At 38.6% G+C, this 15603-nt stretch overlaps 1 protein-coding gene across 3 annotated transcripts; it reads left to right on the top strand.

Annotated features, from left to right (window-relative positions):
* On the top strand, positions 1–14728 carry CCDC126 (coiled-coil domain containing 126). 3 transcript variants are annotated; one of them, XM_057420437.1, is made up of 4 exons: positions 1–16; positions 9585–9722; positions 10341–10744; positions 13130–14728. In XM_057420437.1, exons 3-4 carry the CDS (start codon positions 10507–10509, stop codon positions 13309–13311), a joined length of 420 nt encoding a protein of 139 aa, XP_057276420.1. In that variant the 5' UTR covers positions 1–16; positions 9585–9722; positions 10341–10506; the 3' UTR covers positions 13312–14728. The 3 variants fall into 3 exon arrangements, with proteins under 3 accessions (XP_057276420.1, XP_057276419.1, XP_057276418.1); XM_057420436.1 differs by lacking the exon at positions 1–16 and adding an exon at positions 221–322; XM_057420435.1 differs by lacking the exon at positions 1–16 and adding an exon at positions 360–503.
* The last annotated feature ends 875 nt before the right edge of the window (positions 14729–15603 follow it).

The raw sequence follows: 15603 nt of genomic DNA, 5'->3' as shown, positions 1-15603 counted from the left end.
CGGCGGTGGAGTTGAGGTAGTGTGAGGGTGTTGGTGCGGGGTCCTGTTCTTCCTGAGGTGCCGTGCTGAGCGGCTGATAGGATGGGGTGCGAGAGAGCTGTGCCCCTGCCTGAGGAAGGAAGGGCCTTCAGCTGAGTCGGGTGGCATGAGGGTGGTGGAGGCCCATCAGTCCGTGTGGGGAGCCGGGGTAGCTCCCTCGGGCCTGGGTGGGGAGCAGAGCGGCCACAACCTGGCAGCAGCTGCTGGGTAAGCCCAGGTTTTCACCTCTCCTGAGCTCCCCACTTTGCTCTCCTCCTCGGGCTCGTCCCCTGCTTCGGCACAGGTTTGTGTACCTCCCGGCTTTGGCCGTGCTTCTGCTTCCCCCGTTGGCGTTTGTGCAGCCGTCAGCTTTCTCTCTTCCCACCTTTCTTCCCTTCGTCGTTCCGCTGCGGGTCGTGCTGCCGGCAGGGCAGCTCGGGCTCCCCCCGCCTCGGGCTATCGGTGGCTGTGTTCCCCTCTCACAGGTGCGCGGGTTTGGTGCGTTCCGCCGGACGGCCGTGAGCCAGGGCTGTGGTGCAGTGTCCTTGGGTGCTGAGGAAGCAGTGAAGGAAATAAGGGTTTTGTGGTTTCCTTCCTCATCTGTCATAAACTGTGACTGCAGTGACTCTGCAGGATTGATGTCTGTCTTGTACTGTCAGGGCATAACTTTCAAAAGCGTGTTTACAGTGATGTGATGGCACTTGGAAAGAAGAAAATTCTTTTCTAATTCCTATTCAAGCAAAGGTAGGATCCTTAGTCACGTTAGGTTAAGTAATTTGGCACTAAGAAGTCTGCATAAAAAAATAACGGGTGAAATATCTAATTTTAGGAGAGTACAATATATGCAGCTTCATGACAGCACGAGTGTGGAATAATGTTTTCTTTTTACAATATAATAAAACTATAATATCTGATATTTTAACCATGTTTTTAATTTTTCATTGTTTATTTCTGTAAATATTGATAATGTATTATTCAGTCTGCCTTCTGCAGCTTCATTAATAATTCATTATTAATAAACTTTCTTATCTTTAATTTCCTAATCTAACATGGTAGATCCTATGAATTCTCTTTGATGTGTTTTGGCATCTAAAAAATGCTGCCTGCTAAAATGGGTGTAATTTTTGTGTCTGTATGCCACAAAACAAAGCAGGGAGAATTTTTTTTCTGTCCTATGACATGATATGGAGTTTCCTTAGTGCACTTTACATCAGGTTAACAACTAGGGCTTTGTTGTTGTTGTGTTGGGGTTTTGTTGTTTTGCCCACTCAGTGAATTGGGAGAGGGGTGGGCAGTTTTTCACTGTGAAAGGTGAGTTTTGTAGGAATTGTGGCTTTATTTTAACAGGACCTCCAGAATACGAACGTGCTGAGCATAATAGCTAAGCATGTGATTCGTTCTAACTGTAGTGTTTATTTTGGAGCAAATGGCTTGAATTACTGTTTTGCTCTTGTGAGAATGTCAAAGAAAGGAGACGGTATGAAAATGATGATGATATATTCTAAGTTCAAGTATCACAAGTGGAGCGATTTCAATTTTAGGTCAAATGTGGAAATTTATTGCTACCTTTGTTTCCGTTTTGACTGCTGGAGGTACCCATGTGCATAAAGACTAAATTATTCTGGCCTCTTTTTGTCATTTTATGTGTTACAATATATAATTGTTTAATAATTCATTTCAGGTACTTGAGCACTCCAGAGGATTAAGCAATTAGGCTGGAAATCCTTTGGTCTAGTAAATAGGCCTTTTTCCTAAAGCTTTTACAGCTGGAAATAAAGCTACTTTTTTTTTTTTTTAAGCTTTTGTAGTCTCTGCTTTTAGAGACTTCTTTTGGCTTTTAGCCTCTTGAAAGAGGCACTGGTACTAGCTTCACAAGCTTGTAATTTAGCTTGGGGATTGGATGTCATTTAACTGCTAAAAGTAAGATGTTTCTCCTGGAGTTCGTGATCACTTGCACGTTTTCCAAGAGCAGTTAAGAGCACTAGTTCTTGCATCTTGCCCACGCTGTAAGTAGGATAAATGCATGCTGTCAGCTTGAATTGTCAGCCATGTAGTCAGTATATCTGAAGACTAGTAAGTGTCAGAAATAGCCATTAAATTGTTTTCAGTAGCTGTCAAAAATCTGTGGAGCTCAGTCATTCAAATGAATGTGTTTTGTGCTAGTACAAGTTTACTGCTAAAATGTACTTTATATGGTATTTTTTATTTGACAAGCTTTTTCACCTGTGATTGAAAACTTGTACCATTACATGAGCTGGGTTTCCTCATATAAGCATTATTAATGGTATCCTAAATTTGTGATTGTCAACTTTATGAAGAATTCATATAGCCATTTTCCTATGTAATTTAAAGGATTAATTTTGGGTCGCTCAGAACTAAATGGCTACTTTGCTTGTGGGAAACAGAACCAAGAAAGGAGGACTTAAAACTTATTTCACTGAAACTGGTCTCTTCCATAATATTGAAGAAGTAAGAGGCTACCATTCTATAAATAGTCCAATTAAAATTCTGGGTACCTTTTACTTAATTTTAACAATGAAATATTTTGCAGTGCACACAACTGTGGCCTCACTATGCTAAGATAAACTGGCAAGTCAATACAGAAATAATAAAAGATGTACAGTAAAAGAACTCCTCCAGTGTTGGTCTACTAAAATCTTCAAATGGATCAGGCTCCTGGGAAGGAGCGTGACTCTGAGGCCAGGTCTGTATTGTAGTTTCACCACTGAAACAAACCTTGCATACATCCATACTCAGCTGAATTCTGCAGGTTTCTTGAAATAAAAAAGACAGGTTAAATTCTTCCTCTCTCCCTTTTCTTTTTTTTGTTACTATTCTATGAGAATTGTGTTTGTGTAGATGTTGCACCATGTGTACATGTATGACAAGTTCTGCAGTGGCAAAGTCTCCACCAGTGCAGCTGTCACTTTGTTAGTTGACTCCCCCCTCCCCTTTCAGTTCACTTTAATGACACCCCCCTTCCTCTTAATTCTCTTTAAAATGTTCAGTGAAAATCTCTCTCTTCTCAGTAGCTTACATTCATAATTGCAGATATGGCTTTCTAAAACTAACTAGTTAGCTGAACATTATCATCTCAGAATTCCAAAATCTTTGCAAAGTCAAGCCATGATCATCTCAGAAGGAAGTTTTGGAGTGGCAGGGGCTTTGGAAAGAGTGATGCAAATACAGCTGTGAAATTTCAGGGAGTAGAGGTACTATTTAAGGCTTTGAAAGGGAGTACTTGTCATAGCCTAATGTTCAGCTGCTGTGAAAAAAATTGTGGCAGTCTTATCGGGAAATAGGAACTTAAGAAGGTACCACATGCTCTGTCATGTGGCTCGTCTGAGCAAGGGTTCTACTGCTGTGACCTGGAACAGCAGCGATAAAGCGTAAAGAAGTAATGAAGTGTCCCAGATGGAATGAAGCTGAGATTTCTATTTATTTATTTTTTTAAAGAAGCTGACACAGAGATGTAGAAACATTTTGAGGCCCAGATGGATCCAGTGGGAGGAGGGGGACTTCAGCAAGTATAACATACTGTCCCCATTGATATCTGCTTTCTTTAATTTTCTTCACAACCCCTGCCAAGTCACTTCCCCTCTCAAAATCTTGAATCTTGGCTGACTGCCCACAGGCAAGGAACAAAGAATTTCTGTTCTTAAATAGTTGATTTGATTTAAAAGCATTCGCTGAGAGTAGTAAGCAAAATAAAGGGGAGAGGTGCTGGAAAAAAAGCTAGGATACTTTAAGGTACCAAAAAGTCCTTGAGCAGACTCCTTAGACATGCAAAAAAACCCAAACCAGTTGTTGGCACAAAGTGTAAAATAAAACCAATGGAAATAGGAGTACATGCCTTCAAATTAGAAACAAGTCAGCACAAAAGGTAATTTAGTGTGTGGGCACTCAGATAATTTTATACCAGAGCCACTGTAAACTTGATGTGTGGGTTTTCAAGTCTAAAGCAGTATGGTTTTCCTTTCAACTCAAAGTCCAGCTACAAAACAAATTGGTTGTGTGCTGTTCTTAGAAGCCCGTAGGAGGTAAAACTTCCTGATTTAAGATATGTTTGAGGTTGTCCCAGCAGCTCATCAGCACCTCATTGAGAGACTGGTGAGGGGACTGGTGGTAGCACACAAGGAGGTTTTCCTCTCTCTTTGTTGCAGCACTAAAAGAAAAGGTTTTCTTGGTAGTTACCCCTTTTTTGCTGTTCCCTTAAACCTCTTGTCTTTCTATGATGTCACTTGGAATATCTATTAAAATTATTCCTCGAAATACGGGTAGCAGTAAGGCAAGGGTTTGTTCTTTTTTCTTTCAGCATTTCCTGGTGATTCAAGTCTGGGGCATGCAGTCAGGGAGTGAAGGAACATATGCTGTGGGAGAAGGTATAAAGATAGATGTCGTGGAAAAGACACCAAGCACTAGGCAGACTCCTTTGTCAGTGCATTCCAAAAAAGTGGTACAGAACTGTTAAAACCTGCAGTCCTGCAGCTGTCATTTTGATAAGGCAGCCTTTTTTTATTCCCAGAAATATGCCTTGTTACCTATTCCAGAGATGGCAGTGTGTTGTATAGTGCTGTTATTTTTTTACTTGAGCCTAGCAGCTATTAATATAAATTCTGTCTTCTATCACCCAATCGATGATGCAGTCTCGAAAGACGCTCGAGTCTCATCAGCACATAGGTACAACATTTTGATGGGCTTTGGTGCGTCAGGCATTGCTGAGGTTTTGTGAGTAGGGTATCCTTCTCTTTCCCTCCCTGCTGGTGACATTATTCTGTTGACCAAGTTTTACAGTAACAATAACAGAAATACTTCACATGCTGAGAGCTGATGTCATCAAAAGACAGCTCAAACATGGTCTTATTTCTTTGGGGCCACGTGTTTCTGTTAATTGTTTGCTTCCAAGTCGAATATTCTGCACTTTTATGGTGCTGTGCAGTTGTCTGAACCTGATTAATGAACCTCGGAACCAAAAGGCAGTGTTGGTCTGCAAAAGTCACCAGTATGGATGTGCCAGTACAGGAAAATGGCATCTTTTTAAGAACTCATGTGCTCTTAAAAATATGAGGAAGGTGATTCTTCCTTGGGCTCCAGTTTTAAATAATGCATTATGTGGGTAAGATGATTTGTTAGAGGGAGTTTGTGTTATGTGTTATAGGAGTGGAGAACTGAAGTTTCTGTGTGTTGCCAGGACTTGTGGTTTTCCCAAACAGGACATACTTAACTTCTTTGTCAGCTGCACCTCATGCAGATTTTTCTCCTACTGCCAAACCAATAGCCATCTAAGACTGCAAACATCATTTTTGGCATTCCAAAAAGTCTCAGCATGTAGCTCCTGAGCTTCTGCATGCTTATTTCATTGCCCCTGTCTTCTAAGATTAATTGGTTAGTGACTGTGTTCTGTGCTTTTTTTGTGTGCATCAGTCATTCTTCAGAATTCCCATTTTCATTGCTGCACAGCAACTGCACTGACAGATTTCCAAATAACACAGAACTAGCCTGTCTGCACTCAGAATGGTCAGCACAATGTCTGGCAGCTGAATGACTATGATGCTCAAAGTTTTATGTTGGACAATAAAAGACTTTGGAGGTCACAGAGGTAAATGGGCTGGGGGTGGGCCTCACCCTAAATAGATGCAAAAAAGGAAACTAATAGAATAGAGTTGTTTGAACAGTGAGACTATTTCCTGGTATCTGTAATTCCATGTGAATTTTCTTTTTCTGAAACCTTGGTTGACTATTGCAGTGAGGTATCATTGGGCCTGTTTACAACATAGCTTATTGTATATTAATACAGCAATCTTGCTTTACTGAGAGGTGTTTGCTGCAATGAATTTAATAGAAATGTCTCATATAGGCGTAGAAAAACGATGATAAACATGTACTGGTCTTTTATAAGCTGACTAGCAGAACTGATGGCGCTGTGCGGTGCATTGTAACCTTTTAAGGCTTTGGGTATGCCTGGTTTTCATGATACCCTGAGATGTTTCAGAGGACATACGAGGCATTCCTTTGCCTTACAGACTTGCATTTTTTATGTTGTACTTGAATATAATCTCTGGGTTTTGCTGGGAATAAGTAAAGCAGAATCTGAGGAAAACTCCAACAAATTTCAAGTATGATGTTTTGTTAAGTATGGGCTGGTTTCCATGGTGAAGAGTCAGCTCAAACTGAGTCTGATGCTGCTGTTCAGTTAAGTAGCATCAGAGATACTAGAACTTTGCTTTATTACAGAACATAGAATGGATTTTCTGTTGCTTTTTCTTTGGCCCTTGTTCTTTATGTTTCATGCACTCAGTAATATAATTTATACATGACTGATGTTGGAATGAAGCTCTGAGGATAGAGACAAGATTTTGTTTTGGAGTTGCTGAGTGCCTTAGTTCATTGGTTTCATTGCCAGCTGTACGTCAGTGTTTGTTGTGGTACTGCTGGACAATGTTAAATCCACATTGGCAGGCTTTGGCAATACATTTTTTTAGACAACCAGCAGTGGCAGCAGTGAAGAAAACCAAACTTCATGTCTGTGAAAGGCAGACCTAGTCTCAGATACTTTGTTCAGGAATTGCTTATAGTTTCAAATTGTAAATTTTCAGAATAATACATACGCACGTTGGTTTTAAAGAACTTTGAGAAATTGCCACTTGAGTCAGTCACTTCAGGCTGCCTACTGAAAGGATTATCTGGAAGATATTCTCCTGTTCATGGATTTTTGGATTGACCTTTTGCTGACCATAGTCAGGTCAGCAGTTTCATTTGGTATGTGTTTGTTCTGTTTGTTTTAGTTGGCTGGTTTTTGTTTGTTGTTTTCAGTCTGGTTTGGTTTTGTTCTTGTTTTTTCCTTTCTCTCCTCAGATTTTCAAATTCTGTCATGGCTATACTCCTTCATCTTCATGAGCGACTTCCTTTTGTCTCAGTCTTTATGATTATAGATGGTAGGAATTCCAACAAGGTATAGCTCTGTTGTGCCCTTTTTTCCTGTTGGTCTCTGCAGAGAGTGATGAGGTTGGTTTCCCATCAGGATAAATTGGTGTGAAGAAGGAAGTTTCAGCTTCCTTTTTCCTTGCTTAGGGAGTGGTGGGTAAGGAGGAATACGAATAATAAGGGAGTGGAAAGATCACAAGACTTATGGTTCCCTTCTCACATGTATGCTCTTATCTCATGGGTTATTACCTCTGAAATACTAAAATCAAAGGTCCATTCTGAGGACAAGTTTTGTTTAAACTATAATGTTCATGTAGAGAAACGCTGACCCTTCAGGGCAACAATAGGCAAAAGAATATTCCAATCTATCCATCTTACTTATTGTGCTGTTTTATTCCTAATACGTACACCTGCTGCTCTGATACCCTGTTTTCCTTCTTGCAGAACACATGGGTATAAGCTTGCTTTTATTTTTATTGCTGCTCCACACTGTGTAATCTTGGAAGGCTCTTGCAGGAAGTGTGTTACGGGTCACCAGAAGGGCATGCTTCAGTGCCCAATCTGCAGAACTTTAAAATTACACTAAAATTCAGTTAGGGGGAATGGCCTCTAAAAATGCATAGGAAAAGTGACAAGTACAAATAGTTCCCTTCATTTTGGTACACCTTACTCCCAGTTCCTTTGCCCTGTGTCAGTATTTGGGTGTTATGCCATTTGCTCAGCAGGTTAAATCCTTGATTTCCGTTAGTTTCAGTAGTCAGCATGTGCACTGTGAATCAAATATACGTGGCAGAGACCCAGTCTGCAATTCCTGCTGCTCCTTGGCTGGAGTTTATGCAGTCTGTTCCTTTTGGCTCGGCTTCTTGTCCTGGCTTGTGCTCTTACTTACAGTGTGATGCTGAGTTACTTCCATTCCAAAGCTCTGTAGTGAGATTGTCGAAATGCTTTAGAAGGAGATATGGCTGGAGATCTGTGGAGAGCTGAACTTAATTTAAATTCTGCGAAAGGTATCTGTTGTTGTCAGACATATTTTTTTTTAATTATTTTTAAATAATGCAGAATGTAGGCTTTTGGGAATAGGGTTGAAACTTGTGGTCTCTCCTTGAGAGATACTATTTGGTCTTCTGAACCATGATGTGAATATCCTACTCCTGGACCTTATATGTGAATGTGTTCCATCATATTTCATACTATTCGGGAACTGTGTAGGGTGCATAATGATGTAGGTACAGTTTACGCTTTAAAGTTTGAGTGCAGAGCCATGGATTTGGCAAAGAGCTAGGGAAAAGAAGTTTTGGTTAGCTCATGTTTAGAGAGGATCTGTTTCAGGAAATCTTTAACCACACAATTCCAAATAATCATGCTGATACTGTAGAAGATAAGCTTTTATTGTTTTCTCTCTTATGTGCTTAAGACAAATTTATGTCTGAAGTAATTTTTGGGGGTATAAGCACAGTTTTTGACCAAAGTACACCACACTGAATTTACAGTGGGATTTCAGATTATTGCATGTTGGCTGTCTGTGTGTGCGGTCGTATCTCACCGTTAAGGTGAAGTAAGCTATTCCTCATTAAATGACTTGTGATTGCCACTTGCACTGGCAACAGTAAGATTTTATGTATTGGCAGTTACTATAGGGCATTTTACACACCATAAGTTGTTACTTTACAGCAGCTTTGGCATCCAAGTTCTAATATTGCCCCTGCCTTGGGCTGATAACTTTCAGAATAATTTAGATACGCATGTTGATTTTAGAGCACTTTGAAAATCTGCTACTTGAATCAGTCATTTTGGCCTGCCTATTGAGAGCATTATCTGAGGGGTGAAGGTGAAGGGTGACAAGCACAACTTGGAACCCTGCTGGAATGACACTTGTGTTTGCAGCAAACTCTGGTGTGCTGGCATAAGGCCAGTTGTACTGGTCAGCAGAGGCAATGAAAAATGCCGTGGAGGAAGAGTTAGGTTTAAATGAGGGCTTAGCAGGATTAAAAATTCTGTCCCGGTAGTCCAATAAAACCAGACACTGAAGTACCACTATAGAAAGTCTGGTGGGGAATACTTAAATGTGTGATTTCAGTCTGAAAAGCACTTATGTCAGGCAATATATGGGGAAGAATGGGGAATAACAGGGGAATGTAACTATTATGTAAAATAAGTAGCTTTATCCAGATTACATGAAATAATAGAAATTCCCTCTCAAAAATATTGAATAACTGGAGAAGTTTCAGAGTTGGCTGAAACAGAAATACGAGATAGGCACATGTAAAGAGATGGAAAAGATCAGAGTCGTTTGGGGGAGAAAAATGAGTAAGAGAATGTATATAAGCATATATGTACATACAATCATTTATGATGAATCTGGAACATCTGCCGTCACTGCCTAGTAACATGAGAAGAGGGACACATTTTCGTGAGATTCTTGCCATTTTTTAAGTATGTTGAAATCGGATATTGGGTATTTAAACATATGCATTTATAATAATATGGAAATAGATTCTATTTTCTTCCCTTCAACTTAAGTTAAAAATTTCTGGTTTAAAAGCGTGTGGTTTGAAGCCCTAAACTTCAGCCACTCCACATGAAAACGAAGGTCTGTTTAGTCCTGCACTTTATTTAATTTGTATTTTTTTGTCCTTCCCCAGTGCGGAGCTCTCTGAAGATGTCTGGCTCATATTGCTTCAAACTGTCTGGACATTTGCTGTTTAACTGCTGAAGCTTTTCTACCATCTATTTTTCTCCTGAAGCCTTAATCCATTAAGGGATCATAATTGGCTGCTATGGTAAGACATTTTTAAAGTTGTAGTAAAGTGCTAAAAATGGGTGCAATGTGTCAGTGAATTTTGGTTTTATTTCTTTATTTATTAGCAAGATACAAAATCTAAAAGAATATCAATGCTTCACAAAACCAGAAAAGGATGATGCCCAATTTTGAACTAACTAATAAAACAAGAAACTCTGTTCTGCATTTTATCTGTTTATACTTGTCCTATGCTTCTAAGTGAGAAATAAGGATCAAGTGAAGAATTTCACAAGATCTTTTTTGTATGTGTGTATACAAATGATATAACATTTATCAAAATGTTCTGTGTAAGTCCCTTACAAGTCTCTTCTAGATATTGCATTTTGTGTGAAATGGGTTTAATGTAGTTCAAATTATGGTATTTAAAGTACTTCAGGTGATTCGTAGAAGCATAAAAGTTTGGGGTTTGGAGAATAAAATTTGGTAAAATGAGAGGAAAACTTGTAAATAACATGTGAGATGGGAAGATGACTGTATCTCTAAGCCACAAATCCACACCTGTTTGCTAGACTGTGATAATACTGGAAACTGGTATTTGTCCTTAATCTCCCCAACTGTAGCAGTTTTGAATAACCAGGTGATCTTTTACAAATTTCAGGAGTCCAGACCAACTACAACATGAGAAGACGTATTCAAGATGATCAACCCAGAAGATTTTTTCACTTCATAGAATCTTATTTTTGTTTATAATGTAATATAATTTGACAGAGCCAGGTTCAATTATTTATCTTGAAATTAAGACACGCCTGTGACCTTCATCAGAAATGTTTCTAGCATTTTCAAGGAAAAATATGTCCCAGAAACTGAGCATGTTTTTACTAGTTTTTGGCATCATCTGGGGTTTGATGTTGCTACGCTACACTTTTCAGTATCCAAGACGCCAAAGCAGTGCTGAGTTGCGTGGACAGATATTAGATCTAAGCAAAAGATATGTCAAAGCACTGGCAGAAGAAAACAAAAACTTAATGAATGGTGGTGGTGGAGCCTCTATGGCTGGATATGGTAAGAGAAAGAAACAAACATTAGTTATTCAAATACCCCTTTTCCCTGCAAACTGTAAAGTTATACTTTTCTACTTTTTAAAAGTAATATGTACTGCTATGTAAGAAGAAAAGCTCTCTGTATTAACAAAGTTGATTTTAGTTTATTCACTGAAGGTGAAGATTAAGATGTGACACAAAATCAAGCTCGAGACATGAGATTTCTGTTTTCCAGGAATGTTTTAGATATCTCCAGGTATATGGCTACTATTACGTACAAGATTAACAGAAGCATTGTGCTTTTTCTGAATCTTAAGCTACCGAGGCGTAAGCCTATGCTTGCTAAGGGGACAGTTTTAGATTAAGTCACTTCAACATTCCAGATTCTTTTTATGCCTCACTGCTAACTTTCTGCTTTTATTTCTGTAATTTTATTCTCTTCAAGTAGTAAAAAAGCAGCAGAAACCAACTTTGGTTAAGATTGCAGTCTTGAGACTGCAAGGCAATTATTAATTTAGGAGAATCTCTTCTTGCTTTAGAAGTAGCCGTTAGAGGTAAGGTCCCTTGTCTCTATAGCTTTGATACTTGCTGCATCATATCTCTCTGATTTATGTGTTAACTTGATGAGTATGTGGCCACTATTCACCATCTTCTGAAATACAGAAAAGATAGCTTTGGGACTATAGTTTTGAGATCTTCTCAGCAAAGCTATAAAAATGTCTTCATTGGAACTCTCTGGTCCCTCATAGCTTCTTTCGAGGGAAGGCTGCAGTGCACTCTAGTTAGTCTCTTAGGTATTAGGTCTGAAGAAACTACCTGTGTTCTGTCAAATTTAAGACATGTATCTGTGAAAATAAGGGAAGTATGAGGCTTAAAAAGAAATATGTTTTAAAAAGAATATATGTAAAGATCTATGTTAATGTACTTTGATCCCCTTTTTAAGGAATCCTTGAAAGAGTGGGCTGTACCAGTTGTAGGATGTCCTTAAAAGGCACTCTGATAGGAGCACAAAGAGCAAAAGTGGATCTGAACGCTTTTGGCTGCTGCTCAGGAACAAGGAGGCGAGTCTGATGACAAGATGAGCAGGAAGCAACTGAAGATGAGGACAGCAGTATTAAAATGTCCCGGGCTTAAATTCTTTCATTCATTAAGTTAACATTTTTGCCAGTCAAACACTTCTTTTTCCTTTCTTGCCCCTTTTCTCTTCCTTCCCCCTCCCCCTTTTTTATGTCTTCAAGGATTTCCTGTCTTTACCGTGTAATTGCTTTTCTGTGTAATTTCTTTTAAAAACCCTTGTGTACTGCAGCTTTGTACTGCTGCATAAATCTTGCAGTGTATTTCCAAATGAGATTTGCCTTCTGAGATTTTCTCTGAAGTTTAATAAAAATAACAAAGTCAACTCTTGATCTACATGCTGAACATCAGACTTGCAACTTGAATAGGCAGTTCCTTTGCTCACTATGGTACTACAGACTACACGGCCTACTGTATCACTGACTGCAGACCCTGCTCTGGTTCAAATTTTAACTCGCTTTCCAGCCCCTAAGATAACATTGCTAAACCAGAACTAGTTAGTTTTAGAGGGAGAAACCGATCTGAGACTTTTTTATTTTACAACTAGTAATTTTATCTGGGTTAATACCTTTTTTCTTTATACCTGTGTTTTTACTCCCCAATTTCTGTGGTTATTTAAGAACCGATGAACTAAATCAGAGGGAAAGAGTGTGTCTGCGTGTGTTTTGGGGTGATCTTAACGCCTTGTAAAAGCTGGCAAGTTTGTTCATTTTTTCCAAATCTGAGAGAAGACAGCATTGACAACAGCATAATTAGCTTTTGTTGAGAGGTCTGTTACTGGTTTTGTGTTCCAGAACATGGGATTTTTTTTTTTACTGTCCTTTCTCTTATTTTTCAGTCAATATAGGTCTAAATATATGGATATTTTTATTTTCCTTCTTTATAGCTTGTGTAAAAAGTGGTAAGATGCTTTCTTGTAGCTGTTTTTCTGTGGTACAGATCTGTTATTTAGAACTACCATTTTTATGTTGGAAAGTAAATATATTCTGTTGCTGTCCAAGGCTAAAAGTTGTCATAGGTGAGTATCCTAGTGCTGTTGTCAAATTAACTTTGAAATATTGTCTTTGAAAAGTCACTAGTCCAATGTTCCAACTAGTGGTTTTGTTCTTGCACTCTGTCTTCCTTCACAGTTCACTATTATGGTGGTATCTTCCTTGCCTAAAATAAGAGAAAAATCAAGCAGCTCTTTAATTCTATATTTGTATACTAATGTGCACTCTTTCCCAAAAGTGGGAAGGATGGCAAGTCTTAAGATGTGTGTTGAAATAGCAGTTCTTTTTCACACAGAGCAAATAACAGGATCTAATTTGGTTATTTTTTCCATTATCTTCAGCTGATCTTAAAAGAACAATTGCTGTTCTTCTGGAGGACATCTTGCAACGCCTTGTGAAATTGGAAAACAAAGTTGATTACATCGTTGTGAACGGCTCAGCAACAAATACCACTAATGGAACTAGCAATCAGATGCCAGTAACTTCAAATAGACGTGCAAAACCAGCAAGCAACATTAGATAGCACACAGGGCCACTTTGTGTTGCTACATCTATGATGGGTAATCTTTAAGATAAGCATTTTATCTCTGGCTAGGGCAATGCAGTAGTTGACTCTAAAAGAAGCATAAACTATTCTATTATACAATGTGCTGGCTTTATATAGGTCTAACTTACGTGCATAGGTTCTCAAAGCATTATGTCATCGCCTTTGAGCAATACTTCCGAAGTGATTGTTGTCTTTAAAGATATTTTGATATCACGGTTTGATGTAGTATGCCATTGGATAATAACAATAAATGGAAAGCAATGGGGAACGTAAAAGTAGGTTTCTAAATATATTTATTTAAGTATAAATAGAACATATCTTTTGGATAGGTGAGCAGTATTGTAGCTTATTAATGTTTTGTGGTCTGCATTAAGCTGAGGTAACTGAGGAAAACACATTGCTAAACAGATGTTAGAAAATGTGTATACTTACAATATTTTGTTACTCATTTACTAAAACAATATTAAATTGAGGATAGCATTGGCAGTAATATTTAAAAATTGTGACCCAAAGAATGTCTTTATTTGCACTATTTGTCAGAATAGCTAGAGAGAATTTAGTGTATATTTAAGAAAATTAATTATAATAGGAAAGCACCCTAGGTAGTAACACTGTCTAGGTGTATCTTTATGCCAGAGTTAGGGCAGTTAGAATATCAAAAGTGAATCGTAATCTGTGATACCTTAGATGATAATTTCTTACAAAGATATTTAAGTGTATGTATTTTGTAATTGCAGATAAAATTATTTAAGTGATGGAAATAAGTTTTGGATATGTGAATACTGTTTATTTTTATTCACTGCTGTTTCTCTTGAACCTTTTAGTACCTTGCAATTCATGATGAGTATAGCACACCATCTCCCTAAATTGCTTTTTTTCACTGGGAGTAAAAGCAATGAAAGGAAACAAGGCATCTATACTTAGTACACCTCATGTACTAAGGGTATCTTAGCATGGAGCACTTGAAAGCTAAGGTGATGTTTGCCTTATGTCTAAGCTAGCCTTACAGCGAAGTGAAGTACAGTGCAAATGCTTTGTACTTCAAAATGTTACTGAAGTCATATTCAAGAGAAAGTGCCACTGAGCCTGTTTTTTAATATGTACTGAATGTTTTTTTTTGGGAGGGAGGGTATGTTCAGGGATTTCTGCCAAAAGTGTGCTCTGAGTGGGGTTTTTGGGGGTGGGTAAAAAAGGGGTGCTTCAGGTATACCATCTGAAGTTAAGTTTTTGGTTTGGGTTTTTCTTCATTTCCCTGCTGACACTCTGGACTGTTAAAAAGGAAGGTACACTTACAACCTTAGTTAGAAACCAGGTGATTTTTTTGCCCTGTTACATTGTGTGTAAACGTGTACTCACTTCAATGCAGAAAGAGAAAAATAAATTTTTAATTGTACTTGTAAAAGCTCCTGTTTGGTTGTTTTGTTTTTTGTTGTTGTTTTTTGGACAAAGCCATGTCACTCTGGTTACACGTGGTTTAGGTGTTTCTGGACTGGAAAAATCTTGCGTCCCTCAAGTTTAGTAGTAGTCTCTCTGGTATTCTTTATTATTCCTGTTCGATCAGTGAATTCTTTTGTTCTTGAGATCCTAATACTCTGGGACTTTCCTTAGGTTAGAGGTGAGGGAAGAAATGAATTAAAAATTTAGAATTTTTAATGGTAAAGATTCACTTCTGAAAAGTGAAGACCGGTGCTTAACTTCTTCTGAACCTGCAAGTCTCTACTGACAATGTGAAGACAGGTTTTTATATCTTATCTATCTGTGCTTTTCATTCCCTGTGTACTTGACTGGTACCAACCAAAACCTTGATGGATAGTGTCCCTTTGCACTGTAAACAGTAATATGAGTAGTTCTCTGTGTGTGACTTTTTCTTTTCTTGTAAGGGTATGTGAAATCTTAAAGTTACTAAGGTTTATTAAACAAGCATAACAAAAGTTGCAAGGTGAGTATTTGTCCCTCTGTGCACACAGAGGTTCTACTCAGGAGTTTTGGAGGCTGCTGTACTAGCTTATGGGTAGCTATGTACATAGTAATTCATGGTGCCATTAGCAAATAGTTGCTTCTCTCAGGTTTCAGCAGTACAATAACTCATTGGAATTAGCTTGTATTTGACAAATATATAGGGAGAGCTGTGAACTACCTGTAAATTCCATTAATGAATATGGTTCACTGAGTCGTAGAAAGGCTTGGGTTGGAAGGGACCTTAAAGCTCATGCAGTTCTAACCCCCTGCCGTGGGCAGGGTCACCTTCCACTCTAGAGCAGGTTGCTC

This window comes from Pezoporus wallicus, unplaced genomic scaffold (genome assembly GCF_028554395.1).
Source record: "Pezoporus wallicus isolate ANWC-B61680 ecotype Strahan unplaced genomic scaffold, APGP_CSIRO_Pwel_v1 contig_5441, whole genome shotgun sequence".
Lineage (NCBI taxonomy): Eukaryota > Metazoa > Chordata > Aves > Psittaciformes > Psittacidae > Pezoporus > Pezoporus wallicus.
Note: the sequence above shows the minus strand (reverse complement) of the source record. Positions and strands in the feature narration are given on the sequence as shown.